Source organism: Muscardinus avellanarius (genome assembly GCF_963383645.1).
Source record: "Muscardinus avellanarius genome assembly, chromosome: 6".
Taxonomy (NCBI): Eukaryota; Metazoa; Chordata; class Mammalia; order Rodentia; family Gliridae; genus Muscardinus; species Muscardinus avellanarius.
The window spans coordinates 19763831-19780568 of record NC_137791.1 but is presented as its reverse complement, the minus strand read 5'-3'; the positions used below and the strand labels follow the sequence as shown (position 1 = coordinate 19780568).

Sequence of the window (16738 nt, the reverse complement as noted above, 5' to 3'; positions counted from 1 at the left end):
CATCCCGGGGCAGACGGTGCCTCTCTAGGAAAAAAAAAAGTGGGTAGAATGAAATCCCGCTTAAGTCAGGGTTGTACAAACAATACAGTCAAGAGGGGGACAGAGTTGACAGGACTGAAAGGGGGTGACCATGACTGGCTAGGAAACTAACAACAGAAGTTTGGGCACAGGTGAGACAAAGAGACACTGGGATCACTAAGATAGTGAGATCAATGGACTGTAGGCATTTATTGGAGCAGCTATGTATACTTATTAGAAAAAAGAAAGCAAGGAAGGGCAGGAGGTGGCGTCATAAAAAGAAAAGCTTGCGACCCAGACCACCAAGAGGCTATGGTTCCATGAAATAACAACAGCCAAGAAATGGCCGTGGGAGAGACAAGGTCACTGAACAAGGTCAAGGTGTCACTGAAATTATAGTCATGTAAAGAATGCGATAGGAGCTGATCATGGAAAGAGCTAGAAATTCTAAAAGCATTTCAAAATGTAGAAGATAGGAGAGAAAAACACAGGTCATACATTTAAAACAGAAAGAAGGTAAGAAAAACACAGGTCAGATGAGATTTTTATGGGTGAAAGCATGAGAAGAGATGAATAGAGAAAAATTAAGAGATTACGGAAATGGTAGTGTTATGCTTATAGAATGTCTCCTAGAGAGCTCACGTATTAATGTTAAAAGTTGTTGGAATTAAGTCATGAGGGTGGATAAATCCACTGTAGTGAATTTACTGGGTGGTAACCTAGGCAGGTGGGGTATGGGCTAGAGAAGGGGTTCCTCGGGGTGTGGCCTTAGGGACTGTCCTTTTGCTTTTAATTCCCTTGATTGCACTCTTGCTTCCAGCCTTCATGATGTGAGAGCAGAGTGTCTCCTCCCCCCCGCCCCTGTAGTCCCCAGCTTCCCATGGACTAAACCAGAAACTATGAGCAACTAAATCTTCCTTCCTCTAAGGTGTGTGTGTGGTCAGTTGTTTGGGATTACAGCAGTGGGGATGTTGACTGAAACATATTTCAAAGAGCACTGCAGAAACAGAGGACCAGGGTGTGTGAGAGAGCCAGGATGGACCACTGGCATCAAAGGATCGTGAGCTCTGGGAGGAAGAAGGCCAACGCCAAGTCGAATGTCACTGTAGCTGTCAAGCACTGTACCAAACTCCCCGCTGGGTTTCTTTTCAGTGTCCCACAGAAAGCTAACTGGACAAGATCAAATCTCAATTCAGCATCTTCTCCTCCCAAGCTCCCCCTGATTCTATTAGTAAATCAACCTGTTGAGTTGCTCAGGGCAGAAACCTTCCTTCTTCACCCTCTGCTCCTGAGTTCAGTTTACCTCTAAAAATCTCCAGACTTTGCTCTGCTCTGCCAGAGTGAGCTTTGAGAAACAGGAATATATTTCTGTCACTCACTGCTATGCTCAAAACCACTGAATACACTGAGCTAAGAAGCCTCAACCTCAGATGCTGGCCCCATCTCAGGCCTCATCTCCCTTTCCCGGGCTCTCTGCTGGGAGTCCCCAGAAACCCACAACAGACCAGGCTCTCTTCTATCTCCCGAACTCCACATCTAGCCGCTCACTTTGCCTGGAATGAGTCTCAGTCCCTCCTGACTCCAGGCCTTCAGTTATCAGTGGGGGCATTGTATTTTCCTATGCCTTTCTCTCTCTAACTGTTTAGACTAGATAGCTCCCCAAGCCAGGAGTTCCCATAAGGAGCTCTGAGTGGATTCAAGACACAGCAAGAAAAAGAAAGCAGAAAGGGAAGGGGCCCAGGCTCTCTTCCTCTCTTTGATAAGAGAACTCTTTTTGGTTCTGAGAGTCTCTTTATATGGTTTTATGGTTTGGGGTACTAGGAATTGAACACAGGGGCATTCTACCTCCAAGCTATACCCCCAGGCCTTTTATTTATTCTTTGTCCTGAAAGAGGGTCTCACTAGGTCACTGAGAGTATCACTAAGTTTCTGAAGCTGGCTTTGAACCTGAGATCCTCCTGTCTTCACCTCCCAAGTACTGGGATTGCAGGCGAGTGCCACCATACCTGGCTTACAAACCACAGTAAGCAATATGTGAAGGCACTAGAAGTACCTGCTTATATGTCAAATCAGATTTATCTCATTAACACTCTGCTGACTCACTCTGCTTGACTATTTAGGAAACGTCCTAAGCAGAGCAGGTGATCTGCTGAAGCACATAGCATAATGGTTAAGCGCTCAGCCTCTAGAGACAGAATACAAAGGTTCGAAACTTGGCTCTTCAATTCTGTAGCCATGTGACCTTCAGAGACTCAAACAATCTGTGCCTCAGTTTCTCAAACCAAGAAGAAAGTGGGAAGGAAAACATCTACCCGATACAGGCGTGGTGAGGGTCAACTGAGAGATGAGAATACTGCCACTTAGGATACAATCAAAGCTAGTGATGGGCATGAAGTTGTATAACACAGACCAAATCTCTTCAAGTTTTTCAACAAGTTTTTACTGACTTCAAATGTAACCTCGCTTACACAGAATTTTTCTTTCAGTCTTAGTAAAAATGCTTTTTCATTTACTTGTCTTTCATGGTAGTGACAAATCCAACTCGGTGCTTAGAGGCACATTTTGATGTGCCTGGTCTTCAATTCATTTATGATCTAGTAAAGCGCAGCCCTTCCGTCTGGGTCTGACCTCCACAGACACAGCTGCATCATCGAAGAAGCACCAACTGTTTGTGTCTTTCCTTTGGGTTCTGACCTCAATTGAAATTTTGTCTTAAAAAATGCAGTTTTATAATTTTTTATTATACAAATGTAAACCAGCCTTATGTAAAAACCAGTGTGGTTGCCGGGCGTGGTGGCACACACTTATAATCCCCGCGCTTAGGAGGCGGAGACAGAAGGATCGCGCAGGTTCGAAGCCAGCAGCGCTGGCTTAAGTGACCCTGTTTCCAAATAAAGTATAAAATAGGTCTGGGAGTGTAGCTCGGAGGTAGAAGGGCTTCCAGGAACCCCAGTACCACAAAAAAAAGTAAAAATCCAGTGTGGTTAAGTCTGACAAAGATTTACTGTTCAGCTGGTAATTCAAAGAGAAATGTCCTCTGAGGGCCATGATGTCCCTTAGTGCTACGGGAGGACACAGAAATGGACGGATGAACTCTTTTCTTCTTTTACAACCTCCTCTCGGACAGTTAGAACAAAATAAGTAAAAGTCAGAATGAGAGAAAAATACTCAGTCTTTGAATACACAGAAAGGGTTTTCTTAAGACCCTCCATCACTTACAGAGTACACGCATGGAAATTCACGCACAAAATGAAGACGGTTCTGTATCATTAGCTGCCACTACCCAGCTCCTTGCTTTTCATTGTCCTCTCCCTGCCACCGATTACTCGTGGAAGGACAACGAAAGGCCCTGCGGAGGGCAACCTTTCAAATTATAACACAGGTTATAATGACAAACTTCCGCCACGATGAAGCCATCACTCCACAGCTAAACATAGCATCGGAGACTGGACGGGTCACAGTGAATATACAACCTGGAAACACAGCGAGATCCCACTGGTCCAGGCCGTGGAAATCACAGTTGTGATCGGCCTCTATTTTTCTAAAATCATACTTTAAAATGATTCTCTTATCACATCCAATCACTCCAAAAACTCACCTGTCAGCAGCTTCGATGTCAAAACAAAACCTTCTGTCGATGGAGTCTGCGTGTCTCTTGGCACAGTCTTTCAGAATGAACACTTCTCCATCCCCCTGCAAGGAAGCAGAATGGTTTCCTAATCCATGGCACAAACATTTGCACCCTGGGCCACCTATCCCAGGGGAACTCAGGCTCAAGATTTTAAGTCCCTTCTCTTTACCCTATTTCCTTTCAAGCTTGTTTATTTAAACAACTACTTAGACTCTAGAACCTTCCATGTCGGGTGTCCGTCCTGTTCCCAAAGGTTTTCTCTATCTTGCTGATTAGAGCAACATTAACCCAGACTTCACCGATGCTAACTTTCGAAAGTAAATTCACCACGCCATCTCCAGATGCCAGGTATGTCGTTCTCTTCGTGCACTCTTTTTCAAGAACGAAACTTTAATTTTATAGCATGTGAAATTATAATTTTATATTATTATACCATATGTGCTACTCAATATGTGACCATTTTTGATCTATAAAAGTTGCAATTCCATCTGGATCAGCCTAAAAGTACATTATGGGCCCTAAATCAGATTATTATGATCATGTGAAGTTAGAACCTCTCAATCTACATGGCTTTTCTCTTTCCTAAGTAAAGCAGGCCAAGTTTATCTTCGTTTTTTTTTATTTTTAATACAATGTCATCATAGCTCCCATCCTCTCTAAGAGCATTAAAAAGAGGATAGAAGATAGAGAAATGATGCACAATTATAATATAGCTCAGTCAAGTATCACTACAAGAAGTCTGAATATACACTTCAAGAATACTTTAATATATTCTAAAATATGGGGATCTATAAATACTTAAGCATTCAAATATACAAATATTCAAAATATCAAAATATATTCTAAAACTTACTTATTGCTACTATCTTTTGGAATCTAAGATGTAAAGATATCACTGAGCTCAGACAAAAACTCCGTGTATGGTAAAAATAAACAACTCCTAAGCGAAACAAGTAAATATAAAGATAAAAAAATAACTTGTGTGGCCAGATATGTTCAGTATTAGTGGGAAGACCATCAATTACTACTGCCAAGCTGCAACTCCTATTTAAACACATAACAAGATTGCCTTTCCTACAAAGCCAACTCTCGCACTTTGCCATCTATTGTTTTTGGAGGAGGAGTTGGCTGAAAAGGGATACCTACATGAGAACACAGTATGTCTCACTGAAGGAGTAAAATTCATTGTAAAACACGGTACAGTGTTTTTAGGCTGTGAACACAGAGTACGTGAGCAAGTCAGGCCTCCTGTGAAAACCCCAGGGGACCTCTGAGCCAGGAAAGCTTCCTGCAGATGTTATCTTTGCCTTCCAATAGATGAAAGGATGCTACTATTCTCTAAAATACAAGTTAAAAAAATGACTAATGACCAATCATGCAATTCAGAAAACACACACACACACACACACACACACACACACACACGGCCCTGTTTTCTGGCCCATTTAGAAACAAAAGAAAACAAAGATGTTAATCCTAAACAAAGATTTATCTTTAGTAAAGAAAAATCATTAAAATGGTATGTGAGAATATAACATAAATTTGAATTTATGTGAGATTAGCTCTCACATAAAACAGAGAGCAAAGTCAAATACTTACAAGTTTCCCCCCAGACCTGTGCTCATAGGGGACCACGTTGAACTTCTTGGCAGCTTTCCGATACATGCAGTAGTGTTTGACCCAACTGGAGCCAAACGGAGCGGGCCCTTCAACAGAAAAACACAACTTCACGTTTGTCCTCGTAAATCAACAGAAAGGCAGTGCTCTGCGCGCGTGATTAAGGAAGAAAGACCCAGTTGGTCGCAACTAATACAGCTCCGTGAAACAAAGCCACAATAAAAGGGCAAATAAGAGTGCCCAGAGATATTTGGAGACAAGAATCTGCGGCATTTTCAGCAAAGCACAGGTGATTGAAAGACGCACCTTTTAAACGGGATGCTAGAAAAACCAACAATTATACCTGACAACCGCTTAATTGTGAGCTCTACTTTTTTGCTTTTAGGTATTAAAGACTGGTGAGGGTTTCAAAAATTCCTTTTACTGTATAGGATGGTTTTAGATTCAATTGTTACCCCCTTGAAATCACAAAAAGTGCAGCATTAAAGTGCTGAGGGGGGATCTAGTCTAGAAACCCACGTAGCGCTGCCAACCCGCTAACAGCTGGTCAGCGGCTATCCTTACTGATGATAGAAAGCTCAGCTCTACAAATAAAGCATGTATGGCTGGGAGCGTAGCCCAGAGGTAGAGCGCTGGCTCAGTACACCGGAGGCCTTGGGGCCTGAGCCCAGCACTAGAGAGTGGGGGTAGGAAGAGGAGCAGGAGGAGAAAGGGGAATAAGGAAGTATGAAGAATAAGGAATGTAAGATTCAATAGGGGTGAGTGTATGTGCACTGGAATATTCTCAGAATCCCCTTCTAACTCTTGTTAGTAAGCTAGCATTCCAACCACCAGATCTCTTAAAGGCCGGTGGTCTATGTCAGAGGTACTTAGCATCTGAAATCTTACATGCCAGTAAAGTAATCATCGAAGCTGAGTGTATAATTCAATGGTAGAGTGTATGCCCCAGCACAGAAAAAAAAGGGGGGAAAATTCAATCATCTTAAAGTTTTAGGCCCAACAAGTTGACATTTAACAATTAAGACATTTTAAAAAGCAATCACCATAATTGCATATGTAATAAAACAGGTAAGGCTTCTAAACCTGAAAATCAAGGACAAACTTAGAAAAGGGAGCTCAGTTACAAAATGCACATGTAGCTTCAGGGAAGACCAACCCCATGACCTCAGGAGGGGGACAGAGCAGACGGCGACTGCTAAACCACAACAAATTTCATCTCAGGCCACCATTAGTCCAAGGATCTGAATTTCTGAACCACCAAGGTTTGTATTACACTGTTTTACCATATCCTTTGGTTCAGATAATTCATTAAAAAAAATCTCTTGAGGAGGGAATGGGATGTCATTGTCTTATTTTTATCCACAGACATTTAAGTTTTAACTATATACCTGAGGAATGATAAAGCCAAACTTCAAATCGGTGTCTCCAAATCAAATACTAAGGTCTTCCTACTAATCAAGCCACCTTTCCCTGCTTATACCCCCAGATCCTACTCTACCACTCTAGCACAATGGCTAACAAGGCCTGTCATACCTCCTGGCAACTAACACACAGGGTGCCAACCCAGCCTTCCGATTCAGACTTGCAACTCCAGCATTTAGCAGCTGTATGATCTAGAACACTGCGACCTCTGCTTCCATTTTTTTGTGGATAAATGGGGTAACACTAGTGCCTTACACCTCACAGCACTGCTTTATGAGTTAAATGAATTAGCCCAAGAAGAATTGAGCACTGATGTGATAGCAGCACATACATGCCTGTAATCCCAGTGCTTGGGAGCTGAGACGGGCGGATCCAAGGTTTGAGAACAGCCTTGGCAATTTAGCAAAACTCAGCAATCTATCAGGATCCTGCTTCAAAACAATAGCAAAAAAAAAAAAAAAAAAAAAAAAAGGCTGGAGGTATAGCTAAGAGATAGAACTGGGTTCAATTCTCAGTACCACCAAAAATAAAAATAAAAAAAGTTTTGCACAATATCTGGCCTATAATAAATGAGAAGGATTTAGCCACTATAATTATTTTTCCCCTCAGTCTAGTCTCAGCCCAGTTTCTCTCATAGCTCACAATTTTAGTATGAGTTATGTATGAATCTAAAAAACTAGGATTTCCATGGATTTTTGCTCGCACATATCATATAAGGAGTTTTAACACTCATGACTCTATCCTAGATTACAATTTAGTTCTTTCAAATGAAACCTTTAAAATCAGGATTAAGATGATAAAAAATCTGAGAGAATCTCAGAGTCCTGCCTTGCTCTTCCCAAGAGGTGAAGTCTGGCATTTCAGATTAAATAAAGGTGAATGGGGGAAAAAAAAAAAAAATGTTCTGTGGGCTACACACACCATGAGCTCTGGGTAAAATCACAGAGCACTGAACTTCTCCCAAGTCCATGGACTACTCATCAGATCAATTCAAAAGTCCTGTGCATCAGCCCAGCTCAAGCAATGAAATGAAAACTGTAAAGCACTCTACGTGCAGGTAAGAATAAGAAAATGAGCACATCCCCATCCTTTCTATCAAGTAGCAACTTTGCTCCACCATTGAAGAATTAAGTTTCAAGAGCTTAGCTGCTGAAATGAGAATACGTAAAGTTTAAAAGAGATCTGGTCTGCTTCATTTTCCAAATAAGGATCCCCAAGGTGCTGCATAAACCCAATCAATCTCTCTTCTTTGCAAAGTATCCAGCCTCAAATATTTTGTCATAGCAACTCAAAATGGCCTCAGACAGCAACACTACTAAAAACCCTGTAAAATTAGTTAGAATTCTATGTTGAAATATATTTAATAGCCATCTGCAGTCTTCCTGGTAATCTTACAATCAAACTATCTGAGATTGATGTGGGCAGAAGTGGTTTGATAGGAGAAAGATGCCCTGTTCACCATAACGTGTGGAGAGGCAGGGTTGCAGGGACAGGGGAGGCTTCAATGTGTGTATATGTGTGTGTGTTGGTGATAAGGACAGAGGAGAGGGAAGAGGAAGAAAGAGACAACTCCAACCCAACTCGGCTGCCCTTTCTGCCTTGGCTCCCTGGCTAGCCCCTTCCCAGGGATGCTGTGTGGAGGATTCTCTGGTGCTATGACTGGAGAGCTGGGGGCTTAACCTCACTGCACTCCCTGAAGCAGGAACATGTTAGCCAGGAAGACTGCCATCAGGCTAAGAGAGGGCAAGAAAGTGGTGGGGACAACTTCCCAGAATGCCACAGTAGTTATAATAAGCATTTCAAGTACCATCTATAGGGTCTGGGTTCCAGGGCATCCAGTATCCCCCACGGATGCCAATACCCTGGGATGCTCAAGCCCCTTAGGTCAAATTGCATAATATTTGCATACAACCTATGCACGTCCTCCCATTTACATTAAATGATCTCTAGATTACTTAGCATAAATAATAGGACGTAGATGATATGTAAATAATCATTAGACTGCATTCTGGGAAAATTAATGACATGAAATGGTCAATACATATTCAGTACAGATGCAGTGGGTTTGGGGTTTTGTTTGTTTTCCCATCATATCAAACATTTGAAACCTGCAGTCAGTGGAATACATGGGTATAGAGGGCTGGCTGAAACTGGGATTTTGTAACCAACCCTTCAGCCACTGTTGGAGGGCGGGCCTCTTACTTTTCTCCTGCACGTACAGGTAGCCTTCTTCTGTAAACTGACTCGCTCGCTTGTGGTCCTTGGGATTCTGTCTGATTTTGTTCATAAGTTCTTCTACTTCTGACCGTGTTCCTTCAAATCGATTCCGTGTCTGAAGTGGATAAAACACACACATGCAGAAGTAAATTTCAACTTCTCATGAACTTTTTCACATACACTTTAAGGTCTCTGGATAACTGTAATTAAATTTGCAAGATGTTTTATATATTTGTCAAAATATCCCAATTCTTTATCCAAAAAGGAAAAATGTTGGTAAAATAGCTAGTGGAATAGCATAACCAGAGGCTATGTATTTTTGAAAGTTTTTCGAAACACCATGAATAATTCTACTACTTAACATAAAATTTCCTGCCTTCAGGTCCCACAATATTATTGAATTTAACATTTTTTTTAAATAGGCCACATAATTTCTACCTGGGAAGTATGTTTTTTGCATCAGCCAACTTAACTCACGTTATGATTATACTAGTGATCTGTCTGAGCTCTCAGTCTGCAAATCCTAATTCTTTTTTGCAAACTAATAAACATGAACATCCATTTGTCCGCGTTGTGGTAACTGGATGTGAAAACTGTCTTTCTTTCTTGAAGAAGGGAGAAAGAAATCTCACCTACAAATAACATCTTCGATACCTGAAAAGGCAAATCACATTTCTGAAACCCGGGAGACGCAGTATGCCAATATCTGTCAAGCAGCTACACTGAAAACGGATATTCAGGGTGAAGTGACGAGATTATCAAGGGACTTTGATGAGTCAGCACCACGGAGTTTCTGGACATTTCTTACATCAAGACTTGAAAATAATTGTATTAATACTAAAAAACTGCTGACGTGAAACTGGAAAAGCTGAGATAGAAAATTACTATTGAAATTTCTTCTCTCTCCTCCCTACAATGAAAAAGGGTTACCAAGGGTCTTAAGAACGGAAAAACGGTAGAACTGTGCTTTTTCTTTCCTAGAGGGATAGGAGTCTGATAAATATAGACTGTGAAAGAGAAAAACTGCCTGCAGAGGTTTCTTTTAAACATAAAATAAGAGCTTAAAAATAATGTTTCTGTCCTTCAAGAAAATGCACAGCTATAAAGAGCGTGGAACTCATTTGTTGAGCCAGTTTCCTCCTCTTCCCCCCTCTCATGTCTCTGGGGTTTCCTGTCCCTGTCTTCGTTTTGACCCCTTCATATTCACCTCCATCATTTCCAGAGATTTCTTCCAACTCTTCTTGTATTCATCTACAGAGACACACACATTCATTCGCATTCGCAAGTTTGTGTCTAATACTTTCATTAGTATGTTAATGCTCACATCATCCTAAATGTGTCCAGCAGGAGCTCAAGTGGCCCCACTATGTCTTCTGACATGTTCCCTTAATTCCTAGAGAAATCCCTTACTTTCTGGGCTAATAAGGAACCTCAAAAGCTCATATATTTTCCCTCTCCCAGTCCTAGAATGGGCCTCGATTTCTCCAAAGGAGACTTTTTCCTTCTGGTGGAGGGTAGTATTTAGAAACGGAGGCCTGGGCACAGTGTGCTCACAGCTAAAGGCTGACACTGCTCCTAAATCTTCTCAGACAGACTTAGGCAATGCATGTGCATACATACATAAACATGCACATACCCTGATATGCCACATACGCATCGCTACTTCTACATCTATATAAAATCCCTGCCGGGCGTGGTGGTGCACACTTGTAATCCCCGCACTTGGGAGGCGGAGACAGGAGGACCGTGCTGGCTTAAGAGACCCTGTTTCCAAATTTTAAAAAAAAGTATAAAATGGGTCTGGGAGCGTAGCCCGGAGATAGAAGAGCTTCCAGGAACCCCAGTACCACCCAATAAATAAAAAAAAAATAAAAATAAATAAATAAAGCCGGGCGTGGTGGCGCATGCTTGTAATCCCCGCACTTGGGAGGCGGAGACAGGAGGATCGCGCAGGTTCGAAGCCAGCCGTGTGCACTGGCTTAGGAGACCCTGTTTCCAAAAATAAAATAGGTCTGGGAGTGTAGCCCGGAGGTAGAAGGGCTTCCAGGAGCCCCGGTACCACCAAAAAATAAATAAATAAATAAATAAATAAATAAATAAATAAATAAATAAATAAAATCCCATAATTTCATAGCCATAAATCTAATTCCAATCCCTCACTTCCGGTCTCTTTCTGGCCTATCCCTTTCCATACCTAGAAATTTCTCCTCACTGAGAAACCTGCCATAAGCCTCAATATATTTGCTTATTTTACTCAGTTTATCTGTACAATATAACTAGCCTCACAAATACTCCAACTACCTCTGTACCCCATCCCCAATTCCCTGCTGCAGACACTGCCATAGAAGCCACCCCCACCCCACTGCCCTACTTCTGAGGGTCTGCGTCTCTGCGTGAGGAAGGGAAAGATTAGTTGTTGTGTTGTGGGGTTTTTTATATTTTTTGTGTGTGTCTGTGGTACTGGGGTTCCTGGAAACCCTTCTACCTCCAGCTACACTCCCAGACCTATTTTTATATTTTTATTTGGAAACAGGGTCTCTTAAGCCGGCGCAGCTGGCTTCGAACCTGCGCGATCCTCCTGTCTCCGCCTCCCAAGCGCAAGGATTACAAGCGTGCGCCACCAGTGTACTATGTTTGTTTAGGTAAATTATGAACTGGAGTGGAAATTACATCTTTTTACTAGAACACAAAGCAACAGAATAGCCAGAGCCCAGCAATTCCTGATTCTAAATTCCAGGTACATAGGAAGGTGACTTCTGATTATAGTATTAGGTCTGAATGTCATAAGAAGTCAGGTGTGGGCACTTAACGCAGTGGAGGGCCTGCACTCCTGGAAACACTGCTTGTAGCCTCACGGTCACCGTGGGGCAGGTCTCTGTCGAGCACCATCCAGCGGCAGGATACAGCACTGTGGGTTCCTTCTCTCCCATGCTTTAGCAGTGTCTCCAGCCTTAAAGTAAGCCTTTAGGTAGAGCACCCATCTGGGGGAAGGAGGGCCCCATTGGGGGCCCAAGGCAGGTATATTGGAGGAGATCTAGAAAACTGTTGGATCAGGGTGAGCCATGGTGGAAGGGGAAAAGAAGAGGTGAAGGAAGACCTAAGCTCAGTCAACTTTACCCAGAAATAAAGCTCTGCAAGGAGAGGTGAAGAAGGAGCCCAAGCACAGACTGGCCATTTTTCGATGATGGTTTTCCCATCCTGGCCCCTTGACTTTGTGCATAGAGCAAAAGAAGGCAGGACGTAATTAAAAACACGAGGAGGTTTCACGAAGTGACTAACAGTTCGGGGCAGAGTCCACGTGGCCCACGCCAGTAACCTTCTAAAGCGTATGCACACGCATGTGCATACACACACACCACCCTCACTCAAACCCACTCAAATCATCTCCTCAAGCACTCTGGGCACAGAGAGGAGACAGAACAGGGAGCTGTGAGCTGGCAAACCCCAAATATACTGCTGATCAGGTCCAAACTGGCTTGAGATGCCTTCCACAGGACGGCACACAAAGGGCCCCTGGCTAGACTCAGCGGGGGTAGAAGCCAGCTGGGGACCACCAGCAATGCTCAAATCCGAGTTCTAAGAGTGAATGGGATCCCGTGTTATAGGCAAGTTACTAAGGTCCAGAGAAACCAGAAAGTCCCAGCAAAATCTGCATGTACCAAGCCTTACCTGGCACATGCAACTCACCTTCTTCCACAACACTAAACCTGAAACTAACCACCCTGGACCCTGGAGCGAGCCCGCCCAGCGCCCCTGCTGGCCTGCTGCTGCGGTGCAGTGCGACTCCAGGGAGCAAAGCTCGCTCTCTGCTGCCTCCTCCGCATCTCTTAAATTGGGGGGGGGAAAATCTGCATTGGAAGACTTTCCTGAAGACAAAATGTATAAAGTCCAAAGAAGACATGCAGACCAAAGACCAGCACATGGTAACAAAATGAATTCAGGCAGCCCTCATACTATTGCCTTATTACAATTAAGTGGCTGAAAAGTCACAATAGTCATTTCCTAACAGCGTTAAACTTTTGTCCATACTCTTAAGTACTTCTTTGCTTTTCCTAGTCTCTTTCAGGGATGCTTTATGAATCCTAAACCTCCTCCCTGTGTTTCCTCCCGGGAAGAATTCTATTCTAGCCTTCCTCACTCCACATTCTTCTGGGAACAAGGCTCACAGATAGTCAAAGTTGGTTTGTTAAAATATCCTTTGATTTGGTTGCAATTTCCATTTTTTTGGAAAAATCTATCTTCTGAAAGCCATCTTGCTGTCCTCTTGCTTTCCATTTATTACTCTAGATTATAGAAAATGGAAGCAGACTGAATCCCTTAAAAAGAAAAAAGAAAGAAATGGGGGAAAAAAAAGTCTAGTCATTTTTACAATAGAAAAAGTGTAACCAGACTGGGAGGAAAAATAGGTTGTTTTCCACACTTAAGTAACTTTCAACCTTTTTTTTTTTTTCAGATTATAAAGTAGTTTTTCTACTTTCTTTTTCTTTTCTTTTTTTTTTTTTGTGGTACTGGAGGTGGAACCCAGGGGCTTTCTACCTCCGGGCTATACTCCCAGACCTGTTTTATATTTTATTTGGAAACAGGGTCTTACTAAGTTGCCCGAGAGCCTCACTAAGTAGCTGAGGCTGGCTTGAACCTGTGCGATCCTCCTGTCTCAGCCTCCCAAGCGCGGGGACTACAAGCATGTACCACCACGCCTGGCTACTTTATTTTTCTAACTATAAGAAAAATCCCAAAAAGCTGACCTAGAGCATGTATTATACTATAACACAGAAAGAGTTAACCATAAGATGTGGTTTTAACATTTCAGTGCATTTCATACATTGTGTGAAAATAACACGTAACTAGGATTTTCTTCCAGCAATCTGTAGTTTTACATAACCAGCATTTTCCCTTTATTATTCTAAATGCTGACATCATCTAGGAAGGAGCTGAAGAGCCAAGACGTGAATGACAGCGACTCGGCAGATGGCGCAGGATGAGTGACATGTGTTTCGAAGATGCTGGGGTTCCTGAGGGGAAAAGAATTAGCTACGCACACAACTGAAGAGCAGGAACTCGTGCCTGCAGCCTCAGGACTCGGGAGGCTGAGGCAGGAGGATCACTTGAACTCAGGAGGGTGAGGCCAGCCCGGGCAACACAGCAAGACCCCATCTCCAATAGAAGAGCTCACCTCGTGGGGCCGGGTGCAGCTCTGTGCTATGAAGTGTGCTCAGCACTTAGCCACTCTGCGGAGAGAGGGCCAGTGGGAGAGGGGGAAAAGCCGGGCGGGAAAGAAAAGACAACACCTAGACCCGGTGTTATCATGGAGAACGAGTCAGAAAGCAAAAACAGCTTCGACATGAGAGGGCTCTGAGCACCCTTAGAAACATCCAGGAAAAAAAAAAAAAGACTTTTTAGAGAAGGGGAGGATTTAGCACAATCCTTAGAATGCAGAAAAGGTGTTTCCCTGGCAATTGTTCTCTGCCCATATCTCTACAGGAAATAGACATTTGTGTGCATAAGGTTGCCATATACTATGGATATTAAACCCAGTCGTTTTGTGAAACATTTTAAATGAGAGTCCGTCTTCGAGGTATGCACATAAGACTGCAGGACTTAGCTGGGCGTGATGGTGCAAACCTGGAATCCCAGTACTTGGGAGCCTGAGACAGGAGAATCATAGGTTTGAGGTCAGCCTCAGAAACTTAGAGAGGCCCTCAGCAACTTAGTGAGATCCTGTTCCAAAATGAAATAGGGCTGGGGGTGTAGCTTGTGGGTAAAATGTCTCTGGAATTAATCTCTAGTATGACACACACACACACACACACACACACACACACATTTCAGACTGAGTGTGGCTCATTCCCATAGACATACTAAAGCTCTCTGAACTTACTCTGGAGCACATAAGAAGATCCCCTCTTCCCTGTGGGCATTTTAAATGTACCTCCATGCTGAAGCAAGCTGTGCAGGGAGTTTCACCGAAAGCCCTAGGAAACTGACGTGTCCCCACATGCTTAAGGCAGGGCTGGGGTCCTGTGCAGGTAGTGTGTGAGGTCACACAGGAACATACCCAGAAGGACTCACGCTGGGCTTAACATTCTGGTGTCTCTGTCTTCAAACTCGTCATCCTTCTTGAATAAGGGGCCCAGTTTTTCTCTTGACACGGGCTCCACAAATGACTGCATCGCACAGACCTGCCTAAAGGTTCTCCTCCAGGTCAGCCCTGACCTGCACAGATGAGGTGCAGGTAGAACAGGTGAACCTCAAGGAGGCACGTACCCAGTCAGTGGAGGGGAAGAAATGAGGACTGCGATCGAATCTCAACCAGCTAATGCTCTTTTCACAAAACTCTATCGTGCAGTCTGCTGGCTTCGAACCTGCGCGATCCTCCTGTCTCTGCCTCCCAAGCGTGGGGATTACAAGCATGCGCCACCACGCCCGGCTAACACAGAAAGTTTTAAAAGGACTAGAGGTGTAGCTCAGAGGTATAACACTCCCCCTGAGTTCCAGCGTCACAAAAAAAAAAAAAAACTAAGTAAATAGCATACTATATACTGCCTGATAGATAAGTTCTCCAAATCTTTTTATCCAAGATCTGACAGAAAGTGTTGTTTTCCAAAAGAAAATAATGACAACCAATAGCAGTTGTGAAGAGCACATTCCTGAACACATCTAAACTGTAGAAAAGAAATTCCACTTGAGTCCTATGCCTTGCTGGGAATAAAAATCATGTAGCCTAAGCAACAGAAGAGAAAATTTCACAGCCTGGATGGTGGGGTGCTTGTAACCCCAGTAGGGGAGGCTGAGACAGGAGAATCATAAGCCTCAGCAACTTAGTGAAGCCCTCAGCAACTTAGTGAGGCCCTGTTTCAAAATAAAGAATTAAAAAAAATAGGGCTGGGAGTGTAGCCCTGAGGTAGAATGCCTCTGAGTTCAACCCCGAGTACCACACAAAAAAAGAAAATTCACTCATAATTTAATAGCCTTAATCAAGTGGCATGCCCTGTTAATGAACAAGCGACTCAGGGTTAATGTTAACAAGCCTGGTCCTTAGAACAGTCACAGAACACACAGGAAAAGCCGCCAGGTGGCAGGCTCGCTCAAGAGCAGCTTGTTACACCAGAGCTGACCACTAGGTGGCAACAGAACCCCACACTCTCAGCGCCCACAGACTAGCCTGGTTTTATTTAAGGGTTTTTCAGACACTGAACACCCGACATCACACATTCCAAAGGTCTCTTTCTTGTGCCAGAAAGCTTTTGTTTCCTTACATTCTGAATGTTGATCTGTAGTTCCATTTTGTAGTGATTGAAGTCTTTGGCAAGTTCGTGGCCCTGGTGGTAGAAAGTAAACATTCCCTGAAAAAACGACAGCATCTAAGACAAAGGAAAAACAGGGGAGATCATTAGCACACAGAAAACCCAGGAGGGAAAGAAGAACCAAGTATATCCGCAGCCAATTACCCTTCACCTCCCTGCTCCCCACTGAAGATACTCAAAGGGAGTCGCAGAGTTCAGATACCTCTGAGCACTTATCATTTGTCAACTGGCCTTTACAGAACATGAAGAATGCTCTTCTCAAACGTCAGGGCCAAAAGGCAGTATTTATAGCAAGCTCTTTAAGGAAATGGGGATCCTAAGTCACCCTGGTCCTCATCAGTCAAGAGAATCCCAACACTCATTTGTAGCTGACACCTTCACACTCTAGGTCACTGTCATCTACAAGACAACAAAATCAGAGTCCAAGAGCCCGTCGCTAGGATCCAGGCAGCAGTGTTGGTCTTGTTGACAAGGATGTTCAGTGGCTTGCCCAGGGGCCCAGCAGGGTAGTCATTAAGCCCTTGGTTTC

The 16738-nt window shown here is 43.4% G+C and overlaps 1 protein-coding gene across 3 annotated transcripts in view; it reads right to left on the bottom strand.

The window, feature by feature from the left end:
* ARHGAP10 (Rho GTPase activating protein 10) overlaps window positions 1-16738 on the bottom strand; it is a gene marked incomplete at both ends in the record, with an annotated part of 308500 nt that overhangs the window by 156717 nt on the left and 135045 nt on the right. For all 3 annotated transcript variants that reach the window (XM_080697718.1, XM_080697720.1, XM_080697719.1), the window contains 4 exons: window positions 3617-3711; window positions 5249-5355; window positions 8891-9020; window positions 16162-16266. In XM_080697718.1, coding sequence (XP_080553844.1) covers window positions 3617-3711; window positions 5249-5355; window positions 8891-9020; window positions 16162-16266 — 437 coding nt within the window. The remainder of the gene's footprint in view (window positions 1-3616; window positions 3712-5248; window positions 5356-8890; window positions 9021-16161; window positions 16267-16738) is intronic.